The sequence below is a fragment of the Fringilla coelebs genome, assembly GCF_963513975.1.
Source record: "Fringilla coelebs genome assembly, chromosome: 5".
NCBI lineage: Eukaryota > Metazoa > Chordata > Aves > Passeriformes > Fringillidae > Fringilla > Fringilla coelebs.
In genome coordinates this window covers 66,792,583-66,805,747 of record NC_140033.1, presented here as the reverse complement: position 1 = coordinate 66,805,747, position 13,165 = coordinate 66,792,583, and the positions used below count along the sequence as shown (strand labels likewise).

General features: G+C 46.8%; 1 protein-coding gene across 1 annotated transcript in view; it reads right to left on the bottom strand.

The window, feature by feature from the left end:
- Positions 1-13,165, bottom strand: part of IQSEC3 (IQ motif and Sec7 domain ArfGEF 3) — a gene marked incomplete at both ends in the record, with an annotated part of 94,095 nt that overhangs the window by 22,479 nt on the left and 58,451 nt on the right. Inside the window, 2 exons of the mRNA XM_084206151.1 lie at positions 2,633-3,711; positions 9,760-10,042. Coding sequence (XP_084062277.1) covers positions 2,633-3,711; positions 9,760-10,042 — 1,362 coding nt within the window. The remainder of the gene's footprint in view (positions 1-2,632; positions 3,712-9,759; positions 10,043-13,165) is intronic.

Here is a 13,165-nt window from a genome sequence, read left to right as displayed (position 1 = left end):
AATAGGATGAGATTTCAGAGCACGTGAATGCATGATATGTACAGGCACAGACTGTGACATTGTCAGGTGGTGAAGTATGTGGGTGAGCAACATATGTCTAGCTATAAGGGGAGCTGCATTCAGCAGAATGGCCTGCTCCTTACTGAGGCCTCACGGACATGTGAAAAGTAGATGGCCTTGAAATAGTTCTGCTTACACTGTAATGTCAAAAGAAAGTATCCCAGGCAGTGTGGCATTGCTGGGGATGGGGCTGCAAGAACAAACAGCCCATTAAATTTATAAACAGGAGAGGTGCAAGATCTGATACTGAAAACCCCAGGCCTTCTTCAAGGAAAAGCAGCAATACACCTTCTTTATTATCATACAGACCTACTGGTTCACTGCTGAAGAGTGCAGAGTTCCTTGCTGAGTGCAAAGGTGATATGGTTGGGACACAAGTCAAACTAAGCACCAGAGATTCATAAAATGCACATCCACCTGCACACTTTGGTATTGGGCAATGGACAGTATGGTGCTCACAACACAAGGATGAACTCAGTTACATCTGTGTGACTCCAGAGTCACTGGACTGACTTTGGATCCACTCCAGAGGAGCTGAGAGTTTAATATGGCCAGAAAAAATGTGCACACTAGCATGGATGTGCAGGTCTCAGTAGAGATGGTACACACAATGCCATCAAAGGATGCAGGATAAAACAGTCCAGCTGTGACAGCCCTCCTGCACTGCCTGGACTATAACTCAAAAATTCTTTCACTAACAGCAGCCTTTCATCAGTTTTTCCCAGGATTCAATTTGTTCTGCACAAAATCCTGATAGCAATACAGCATCTCTGCCACTGAACACCTGCAGATGTATCCCACGTAGTGCAGCATGCAGCTTTTATCCAGAAGTGCAGCAGACAACTCTATTCCTCTCTCTCCCGAGCCTGATCCCTGCTATCCATTTTTGGTGCTGCAGGGGTGTTAGGCAGAGCCAGCAAATGCTGCGGGATTCCTCAGTCCTGCTGTCTTTCCCTCTGCCCACGCAGCCAGCTGCCCACACACACTGAGCTATCACAGCAGTGCTGCATAATGAAGCACTCACCATTCCAGGGATTTCACCCTCTCACAGTGCAGCAGGGATGGGGAAAGTGCCACTGCATCAATGTGTTTCCAGAGGCCTGCTCCAAGCCAGAGCACTACCTTCCAAAAATGCAAGGCAAGGCTAGAGAGACTGTGGCAGTTCCCACTAGAAACTGCAGGCTTTCAGCTCCTGCTCCAGGGAAAGCCAGGAAAAAGGATGTGTGCACACACACACAGTCTCGGCTCCATGGCCTACAGATCAGTGCACACATCCCAAACCCCACAAGAGTAAACTGGCTTCTTCGTGGAAATAGACAGGAAAAGCAGCAACCAAATAACTGCAGAAAGCTTAATGGCCCTCCCAGCCCCTTGGATGAGAAGCCACAAGGGGAGCCACATGTCCCCTAGATACTGCTCAGAGATTGAAGAAAGACATCACTCCCCAGAGCTAACAAGTTATTTTCCCACTCCTGTCCTCCAGCCTGTACTCAGAACTGGAAATATGCCTCTCTCAGCCCTTTAAGAGTCCCAAATCTGTCTGACCTAACATCACTTCACTTCTGAGTGTGCTCTGAGACCAACCCTAAAAGCCTCTCTTCCTAATGCCTGCCTCCCAGAGTCCACAGCCTCCATGGTACACATATATAAATCCTGTGCATTGCCCCTTGTGTGTGAAAAACTTCTGCCTAGAACTGCATAATGATCAGTCCTTGCTTTGACTAAAATGCCCACGCTAATGTGTGGAAAAACATTCTCCTAGTATGGGTACATTATATCCTCATTATTAGTGGACTCAAATGGAAACAAAGAGATATGAGAGTGTGATGATAAAGCAAAACCCAGTACTTCTCATGGCTTGCTTAGATGAGAGAAGTCTCATCCAAAGGCAATGAGCAAATCTTACTCTTAAGGGAGCTCAGCTCCTTTCTGCCTATCCGCGTGTGACCCTGTGAGTTAACCTCTTCTGATGGTGACCTCTGCTCTGCTTTTGCTTTCACGCCTACAGCCTTCTCATAGGATAGACTCAGATATGTGTGAGACAGGTGACTAAACCTGGCCTGTCAGGTGAAAATCTACCCAAGTATCTGAAGGAAAATGACAGCCAGAGATACAATTTTATCATTATGACTCATACTGGGCTGGCTAAGCTCAGCTCTACCTCTGTCTCCCTCTCTCTTTACTTGAAATTGACCCATGTTAAGTAACCAGGGCTGGGTTTACAGTCCTAGCTAAGTTTGTTCCTTTGCAACAGAGTGGAGCAGAGTGATCCCAGGCTCAGCTGGTGGATGCCAAATGGACATCAATGGAACTGAAGGTTCAGTGAATTGTGAGAGCAGGGGCACTACTCATAGGCTTGTTCCTCTGTCAGGCAGAAGAGAAGGACAGTACTTGGGAGAATTTGGGGAAAGAGCTTCTGGAAAGCCAACCTGTGTTGGGCACTGCATACTCAGATGGTCATGCCCTTGAATACGAACAACCTTCCCTGGAGATGGATCTAGACCAAGAGCCTGCCATCATCTGTTCCTGTGAGGCATAACACCGGCTGGGAAATAGAGGAAGAGTCACTTACATGTTAAAGAGGTTCAGTCCAATGCGGTAAAGGCGTTTCCTCATGGTGTCTGTGGAAAGTGTGGGGGACTTGCAGCTGGCTGGGTTCTCGCAGTGGTACCTCGGGAGACTGAGGATCATGGCCTGCAGGGCTTCTTTTGAGGACACCTCAGAGGCTGACTTGGCTGAGGTGGAGGTGCTGCTGCTGCTCAGCTGCTCTGAGTTGTCTGCATTCTCAGATTCCAAGCCTTTGCTTTGTCCTGCCTCATTGCCTGCATCAAACTGGAGCTTCTGCACTGCCATCTGATCCGGCTCAGCACTGCTGTCCCCTGTGCCATTGGTACTGACATCCACCTCAGTGGAAGTGAGGCTGTTCTCAGGTAAGCTCTCTGGGGCAGAGAGTAGTTCACTGGCTTCTCCCTCCCCTTCTCCTGGGCTTTCTTCAGCCTTGGTAGCTGGAGAGAGCCCAGCCTGGTCGTTGCTGCTGAGACAGTTTGCCATGGACACCGAGGTAGATGATGAGACAGAGATGTTCTTGTTGTCGATCTGAACTGTGACATCTCGAAAAGCCATCATGAGAGTGCTGCTGCTCTTGGGTAGAGTATCTGGCAGGAGACCTTCCTCCTTCTCCTGATCCTGTAGCTCAGCCTCTAAGTCTTGGTTTGGCTGCATGGAGCTAGCGCTGAAGGTCTCCCTGATCTGGTAGGAGCCCCCATCTTGCAGGGAGCACATGGTCTTCAGGCTCCAGGTGCTGAGGGCATCATCGATGGATTTCGCCAGGGACTGAACTTGTTCAGTGAAGGAGTCCTCCAGCTCAGTTAGTGCCCCACTGATGGTGGCTGGCAAGGACGGGGACCTCACCAGCGGGATGCCCACGAAGTTGTACCCCTCCACCAGGGCTTTCTCCGCGGAGAAGCTCTCCGAGTTCTGGACGCGGACTTTCCTCAGGGAGATGCGGCGCGGCATGCGGCTCTCCAGCAGGGAGTTGCGGATCTTCTCAAAGTTCTTGCTGAGCTGGTACTGCCGGAACGCGGTTTGGATGGTACAAGCTGCCCTGCGAGACACCAGGTGGCCGCCGTATTTGTGTTCTAGCATTTCGATCTGAAAAACAGAGAGCAGATACGTTAGTTTTTGCTAATTGCCTCCTCATGGCTTCTTACTGCCCCACTTTCTACACTGATTAGTTTTCAATGACTGTCAAAGGAACTTCTGCCACCAAATTAACTTTTCCCTGCAATGCTATGCCCTGGATTTCAACAGAAGGTTCATGACTGGCTAAATCATCAGCACCATGAGCTTCCTCCCAGCTGTAGCAGGATCCTGCCTCTTCCTAGAGTGCCAGTCATAAAAGCTGGAGCCTGCCCTTCCCTTGCAGACTCACTTCTGATGGCCTTTAGGGCAAGTTCATCACTGCAAATACAACGTTCCAGCAATATGTCTTCCTGCTCAGTGGTGCTCTGGTAATGTCAAGCATTATCTCTTGTCTCAGAGTGTTACTAATGCTTCTCCCCTCCTTAGCAACCTTTGGAAATACTCTCAGCAAAATGAGAAATCATTCAGAAAAAGGGAAGAAAATTTCCTTTTTAAATGCAGAAAATGCTGGCTTGACCTAGCAGTTAGCAAGAAACATAAACTTCCACGGAACTTAGTGGAGACTGAGCTTGTTCTGAGTTGTGTCTTTTAAAAAGTACTCCGAACCTCAAAGTGTCTTCCTTTTTGCTATCTGAGTTTTTCAGGTGTCAGCCAGCAATGAAAAGAAAAATACCCAGAAAAAGAAAGACTCTCAGTTTTGAAAGGTAAAAAAGTCTGAATTTTAAGTGTTGAGACAAGATAATAAAAAAAGCAGAAGGAGGATTTACCTGAGCTGGTAACAGCAAACACATGTAAATACATTGATACACACCATCTCAACTGGCTTCAGCAAAGCAGGTATGTATGGTCATCCCTATACTCTAGAATTTAAACTTCATGGTAATCCCCCCCATTCTTCCTCTGCAGCTGGGGGTTTTCACTAACAAGTTCGAGGAGAATGACAGATGATTTGGTTCCAATGAGTGACTGACAGAGGACAAGGGGGAAAGTGTGAAGATGAAGGTGGAAGAAGGGGTTAAAAAAAAAAGAAGAATGAACGAAAATGACCTTTATTGAGATTTAGGCTATTAGCTATCATTGGCACTTCACAAGGCAGAGTGCAGTTGTAGACTGTGTTAATATGTGTCTGCACATATATAGAAAAACCAAAAAAAGATGAAAGGCAGGACTGAGAGTGCTGGTGAATTCAGTCCTGAATTAGCAGAGGATTCACTGCATCATTTGTAGTGAATATGAGCTCGTTAGCAGAACCAAAGGATGGGTTTTACTGACTGCATCCTCATCCCCAGACACACCACTTGTCCCTCACCATGCCTTGTTGGCCCAGTACTCACAGTTTGAAAAGCTGAGCTCCACAAGATCTGAGTTTAAGTGCAAATTGCTTTCACAGTCCAAGTGAGACTGAGGCATGAGCCTCAGCTCACAGAGTCATGTCATGTCACCTGCTTCCTTCTTCTTTTTCATAGCATGACGTAAGTTACGGATAAAACCATCAGTGAGTGATGTAGGTACATGCAAAGACTGGTCTGACAGCTATGACAAGTGTAAATGACCTCTGGAATCTTTCCAATATTAACTCCTCTGGAAGTAGAGAAAGATAATGTGACCTTGGGAGATGACAGGCAGAGAGGAACAAGCTAAGCCCAGCCATTTTGTGCCTGCACTGGTATCCTGGGTGTGGAGCAAGTACTGGGAGGCTGACATTTATGGATGGGGAGCACATCCTTTCATATTTCCCTCTCTGGACATGAAGCAGGCACCTTTGCCTTGTGTTCAAACACCAGGTAGGCTTCTGTTTTTTGTCTGCCTTGCCCTTGAGCTCATGGTCTGTCCAAGGCAAACATCAAAGCCCAGCACTAAGAAATACCTAAAAAATAGCAATTTTCTTAGTGATGGGGCTGGCCACTGCAGTTGCAGAGGTAGCTGGCTCAGAGCTCTGTTTACCCCTAATTTAAAGAACATTTGCCTAATACTTTCACTGCTGCCCTCCCAGAAATGGTCTGCATAAATGTTGCTAAAAATCACCGCCCCCCCCAGTAATCATGGGTACAGTGTAATTTACCACAAGACCTGGTAGCAGGCCTTTTGGATAAACAAGGACATCTTATATCCTGCCATAAAACCAACACTCCTGACACATCTTTAAAGTTGGCCTGCCTGGAAAGAGACTGAACTATCCCTTGGCCCATTCCTTCAGGATGAGGGCTCATGCAAATAAATGTAAATTAAACCAGTAACCTGCAAAAGCCCAACCCAGACAGTTATTACTGACAACCGACCGTGAGCACTTAAAATAATGATCTGGTTAATGACAATGTAGAGCTAATTGTGTTGTGAGGGAAAGAGGAACAAATGAGAGGGACAGAATAACAGTAAAATGCAAAATAAAGCAGAAGCAAGAGCCTTACAATTATCTGAGGTTTCCAAGGAGGTGACAGCCATTCTGAAAACATGAAATTCATATGCTCTGATCTTATTAGAGGCCAAGGCAAGATGTCATTGCTGATCTGAAGTAAAAGGCCAGTTTATCTCATGCAAAGACAGTGCCAAGAAAGGCAGACTTTAGTAGCTAGTGAGGAGAGAACCTCCTAAAAGTCCAAAGGAACAGAGCAAGCTGTCAGTAGCTCGATAAAAAACATCACCAGCTTTTTGCAGTCCATAATCTCAGACCTCCCAAAGGACTAAGGCATTAAGGAGCAGAACAAGACAAGAAGTGAGAGGACTCCTAGATCTGAAGTGAGAGGACTCCTCCTGAACTAGTCTGCTTTCTAGTTCATACCAGGGGTGCAAGGCTGGGTTCTGCATGTGATCCACTGCCTACTGGCACTATCCAAAGCAAGGAGAATCCTACAGTATCTTTCAGCAGGCATAACCGGGACAGGGAGTGTTCCAAGGGATGCTTGAGAAGACTGGCAGAGCTATATGCAGCACGCCCACAGAGAGAAGTGCCCTCCCCACCCTTGTTTGGTAGCAGTGGGTCTCTGTCTCTTTTTCTTTGCTGTTGCCCAGACATTTGCTGCTAATGGATGTCTGAGACATACTCATTTGCTGTCAGATCAAGCTAACTGACAGTCCAAAGGAATTAAGGATTTCACACAGCTGTAGCCTGTGTTCTTCCCCTCCAGAGGAGGGAAGGGCGTTTGTTAGCACCACAGCAGTCACGGGTAATGGAGATATAACTCTGGATGGCTGGAGGAACCTTCTGTTCTCATCTGAGAGCTGAGAAAGGCCAGACATGATTGGCCTTCTCTTGCTCCTAATAAACCCCATGAATTACAAGTAATTGCCTACTTAAAGCTACTCTTCTCTGGGGAATGATCTGACAGCCGGCGCCAAAGGAAGGGAAGAGCAGGAGGGGGATCACGGGGGGATTTCAAAGAATAATTAGCTTAATACATTTCTGGGCCTCAGTATGAACACTCATTCTGAGCAATTGCGGCTGAATTAGAAATGGCTGTGAAATATCCACTGCCATGAGGGATTGCATGGGAAGGGAGATTTAGCAAGGTCAAGGCAAGCCAAAAGGCAAGCCAACTGCAGGCCTGGATATGGCCAAACATTTGAGGTGCACACCCCATGGCTTTGGTGCCCATAGGCATAAATTTATAAACCTGCCAGGAGAGACCACAGCCTGATCTTACACTCAGTTAGCACTGGTTTTCTACCCAGGTTGCCACTGAGCATAGTCATGTGCCACCATGTTATAACCAGAAAAGAATCAGGCTCAGGGACAGAATCTGAGTCACTCAAGGCAATGATGCATTGTAAAAAAATTAGAAAAAAACCCCCATACAAATACATGTCACTCATTCTTAATGCTTCTCCCTCCCTCCAGCCTCTCACAATGGAAAGACATTGCTATAATGGATATTCGTTAATGGAGTGTTTTCCTTCATCCATGGGACATGTGCTGCCCTTCAGCACAGCCCAAGTGTGTATGACTGAAAGCATGCTCCTCTTTCCTGTGGTCCCTTGCATTTTCCCAACATTACAACAGAGTCTAAGCACAGGGGAACTTTGGTACTTGAGTCTCTGTTCCAGCCTCCCAGCATAGAGTACTTCTGCTCTGTGCACTGTCAGAATTCTCTGCTTCATGGGGTAGGGAGCCAGGAGAGCCATGAAGCTACTCACCAGCTCTCTAGGATGATGCTGAGGGGCTATGTCTGGTCCAAGTCTTGCAGAGGAGGCTGCACTTTACCCTTCTTCCTTACTAGCACTCAGTCCTCTCTCAAAAGGTAAATGTGACTTCAATTGTGCAATGAAACTAAAAATGTCTCCTTGCACCTTGTTCTCTTACTGTGAGTTCTATTCCTGCATTACAAGTTCTGCAATAAGTAGGGTTCTACTGGGACAGCGCTGTGAAGGTCCTATCACTGTTATTCCCATTTAAGAAAACATCCTGATGAGTAAATTGAGAGGAATGTCTATAAAAACACATACTACACTGGAAGAATTAGTACTCTTCACTGCCTCAAAATCCCCCCTTCCAGAGCTGAAGGCAATTCACTGAAGACACCCATGAGTCTGGAGAGGCACACAAATTGTAAGGCCCCTTTGGTGTGAGAAAAGTGGTTTCACCAAGGAGATAGGCTCTGTCCCTGCAAGGTCAGTTCCATGAGGCACCAGACATTAATGAGCAATCAGCTGAACATGTCTCTCTTGTTCACATGCATCCAGGGCAGATTTGGCCTCTGCTGCAAGAACACTGATATGGCAACATGACCTTAAAGCTAAAACAACACAGGACAGACACTCCCCAGGACAAACCAGAGCAACTGTAGGATATTGAGGAGACTAAGAACATGTATATCAGTCAAATGTGGCTCACCCTGAAGATATTCACATTAGCTTGTAAAGCCAGTTAATTAGTCCCACTATTCTTTTTCCTGATGTGAAGCAAGAATTCTGTCTGCGTATGCAGTATTTTGAGAAAGACAGAGCTAGAGATCTCTTTTGCTCAGAAATCTATTGGGTCATTGATCTGACATGTATGTTCAGGGACAGCATCTGTGCCTTGAGGGAAGTGGTAGAGAGATGTCCCAGAAGTAGCAGCTTCTTCTGTGGAAACTTCATTAGCTGAGACCCTTCAGCTGCAATAGCACAGCTTCCACTGAACTCTCCCCCATCACTTGTCCTCCTCACCTCGCAGACTGCAGAGTCTGCATATCCTACAGCCTCTGACTGAGCTGCCTTCCCAGGGAAAAGGCACAAATTATGCTTTAGGCTCTGTTTTGCACAACAGCTCTCCTGGACTGTAATCTGCAGAGATGAGGAGGGAGGGGACACATTTCACCTGTGAAGGAGGAGACCAGCTGCTATTAGCCCCTGTCTCAGTGTCTCCTGCTGGGAGTCCATCGGGACCTACAGCTAGAGATGGGCGCTCTTGTGCTCTGGAGCTAGGCTGTAGCCTCAGGCACAGAACACAACTTCTAGGACTGAATCATTTTCTCTTAGCCTGGTAAACTTGCCTATGTCTTTAGCATCCTCCTCTGGACTGAGGGCAGTGGTGGCAGCAGTGCACAAACATCGTGGTAGATGCTGTGCAGGACACTCATTGAATAAACCCCACTTCCTCTGAAAAGCTCATGCTAATGAAAAAGTGTGCTGGGGGCCTGCTCTGCATGATCCAAGATGGCAAGATGGTTCTTGGAGACTCACCTATGAGGAAGGGAATTTGGAACAACCAGTTGCTGGGAGCCCTGTTGACACTGTACACTTGAGAGCAAGGCACTACCCTTGGATGCTGCTGCTCTTGGCTGCCTGCAGCCCACCTCTAAACCTATACTTACAACTGGGTTCCTAGGTCCATTTTGGACCACTGAATCCAGGCAACAAGAAGCAGATGCCAGCAGGTTTGGGTGAAAGAGTGACTCAGTCACAGCTGGGGAATCTACTTCCTCCATGAGCCTCACGTACCCAAAGGGCAGCCTAGGCAGGGCAAAAGCTCCAGGTGAACAAAGCCTGATGTATTTGCTGAAAGTCATTCCACCACAGTGCAAATACAGTCCCACCCGCCCCATCCCCTTCTCCCGCAGCCTGAGGAGGAAGCCTTGGTACCTGTTTATTCTTTAGGTCAAGGGAGAGCTCATAATCGGAGGCAGCCGCATGGGAACACGAGGCCGTCCCTTTGCTGCGCTGCACTCTCACTGGGGAGCCCGTGTGGTGGAGGCTCGCCTTCTGCACCAGAGGGGAACACCCCGCTGCCTGCTCTTCTTGGAGCTCCGCATGCTGGGCTCTTAGCGAGTCGAACCTGCCTTCCTGGCCACTCTGTCTGCCGGCCTCCTTCGGATCCTCCGTTTCACACCCGGCTTTCTTGCTTGTGGAACCGCTGGGATCGTCACTGTGAACAAAACGCAACGTTTCGCTTTTTTTATTTGTTTATATTATTTTTGATTCATGACCATGTTTATTGCAGTTCGCTCTACTCGGTTCCTGAGCTGCGTTTTAAATGTCTAGGGAGCCTGGGCTGTCAGGGGTCTCCTCCAGTGATGGATCAGGATTGGAGGTTGATCCAGCCAAAGCTCTGATGCCTCCCTCTCTAAGGGCAGGCTCCCCTGTATGAACAAATCCTGTGACTCCTCAAACTGCCTGGTTGCCTCTGTTCCAGGTGCTGCAGTTGGAGGAGGTGGAGAGCCAAGGAGGGTGTCATGGCCTGTGGACACCTCTCCCGCCCTTTGGAGCAGTTGGCAATCACCCCTGTGCACTTGCCACCTACTGCTCAGCATCTCTGCACATCCCGTGTCCCATCTGGCATGGAGCCTGGATCCCAAGGAACCAGTTTCCCCTTGGAGTTCCTAAGGGCATGTGGGAAATGGGGCAGGGGTGCCTGAATGTTGCTGAGTTTCCAGAGAAACTCTTGGAGAGCTGAGAATATTAAGGGGCAACGGAGCCAGCCAGCCCTGAGATCCTGACCCTTTAAAGAGTGTGTCCAATATAGCCATGGCAGAACTGCAGACATGAAAGAGCTTCCATTAAAGAAGCTGCCTCTTCCTCACCCACAAATTGCCGTGCCACTGAGATCTTGTGGAGAAAGTTCTCTTTTCTCCTGTCAGCCACAGCAGCAGCTCTGTGAAACCTGGGCCTGACAACAGTGCACCCTAAGAGATGGGACATCTTGCTCCAGGCAGGATGGGATTAGCATATGTCTGATCCATTGGAGTGATGAAGAAATCTGTACTTAGCTCCTCTTGCAAAGTATATTCCAAAATCATCCAATTTCAAACAAGATTTTGTTGTTCTGGGGTTCTGTTTGAACCATGAGAGTGTTTGTTCATTGTTAAGTTAGCCTCCTTCTTGTGGTTACAGAGGAATAATTTATGATACCCAAGAGTGTACAAGCCTACATGGACTCTGGCTGCTACTGCACCAAGTCCATCAGACACAGTTCCACTGGATTCCAAGAGATGAGCATTCAGCTGAGAACAACATCCAGTTTGGGTATAATTAGTACAGAACCAATGCATTTAATTTCACTGAAACCAAGGATGTGTATTGCCTCCCATACTCAAACACTATTAAATTATTTAATTCACTTCTGAAACATATCTCTTTCTCATGGATTTGCTCCACATAAAACCACTTCTGCTATCAACTAGATAATAAATCATTTTATGATTGGTGTTGATGTCAGAGCAAAAAGAGGGAAATTACATATGATTTTATGTAGTGCCCAAATTACTTAGAAGCATTTAAGTCTCATTTTCAAAAGTGCTGTATGCCCTTAAGAGTCCAAATCTTCTAGCTGTAAATAGACTTTGCCTCCTAAGCCTCTGAGCACTTTTGCACATTTACTAGTACTTTAAAAGGAAGTTTATTCTCTCCAATGGCAGCTTTTCTGTTCAATAGATTAACAATCTAATTTAGAAACATTCTCACAGTTTCTAAGAGCGCTCCAAATCTGATGAGCCAGACACTACCACAACTTCAGAATTAAGAAAGATGAAGGATTTAAATTTAGAAAGTTTCTTCTTTTATACACACGCCTATAGTCACCAGTTAGACTTAAAAAATAAATTCACAGAAGAAATCAGTCTCTTACGTAAATGCTCATACATAAATGCTATATAACCAACTTTGTCAAAGAGTATTAAAATGACATCTTTGCATAATCATCAGTCAGGAAATACATTAAAATGAAGCATAAAACTGTTCTTTTAGGTTGAACACCTTATCAAAGTTTGCATTGTTCTATTCCTGATGCTACAATTTTTCCCATATCTAAAGATATTTTTAACTCTTTATTTTTAATTCTTTCTCTTCTATGTCTATCCACATTGCAGGAGATCTTACTAAAGTACTTTTCCCTTACATATCTCACTGTAATATTTTTATTGGCAGCCCCTGTACTGTCCATTCTGATTTTAACCAGCAGAACAGCAGTTTTTATCCTCAGCCTAAGGGAAAATCAAGTGACATAGATTTGATCACATTTTCATTGAAGTGCATGGCAAAAGCTTCCCAAGCATTTCAGTGGGATCTGGACTGTGCCCTACAAAGCAATTTCAGCTAGATGCATAAGCTCTCATTCAGCAAGACACACACTCCAAATTGCTCAGCTGAGTCAAGGCCACAGTGCCCAGTGTGACCTTCTTTAGGGCAGGTCAGCCCCGAGGCAGTCAGATGGAGAGCTCGCCTTCCCCTGACTTCACTTGGAGCCTGAATGGACTCTAAATGACAGCACATATTCCCTGACACGATGGTCCTCTAAGCACAGGCACATGTGCTTAGCTCTGTTTTCCTGAGTGCTCCACTGGCTGGTGTGGGTAGAACATGGGGTGTGTGTAAGAGTTTGCAGCACTCGGTCCCACTGCTCTGTAAGGAGGGCGTCACCTCTCGTGGGTGCATCTCTGCTTGATCTTCTGTCACACACAGTGTAGAGCCTGAGTGAGTAACATTCACAGGATATCCTGCATCCACTGGCAATATAAAAGTGAAATCAGCAGGCTTTGCATAATCAGACTAACCTAGACTGGGAAGGAAGGCTGGAGGTGTCTCCTCCAACTCCCTGCTCAGAGAAGGGCCCTTTTCAGAGGTAGATAAAGTTAATCTGGGCCTTTTCCAGGCAGCTCTTAAATATTTCCAGACGTTAAGGTTCCCCAGGCTCTCTCCCCAGCCTGGATCCATCAATCCCTGTTCCAGCAACACTGTAAGAGAGCTGGTCTCCAGCCCTGCCACAGCTTTCCCCTTTATATAGTCATGGATAAACATGATCTGGACTCTGAAGACTGTCTCCTTAACTTGACCTTGGACTTGTCACAGCACTATGGACCCACTGATGACTGGGCTCTGTCTGACCCTAGGTACCCTCCCCACACCCAATTCTGACCCTGGCCAATGAGGCACAGGGTGTTGGACCAACCCAAATTGCTCTGGAAGCCTCCTTTAACCTCATTAGGTATTTAGGTTATTCTTCAAGATACAGGAGGGCCCAAAGACTGGAAGGACTATTCAGCCACAGATGTGT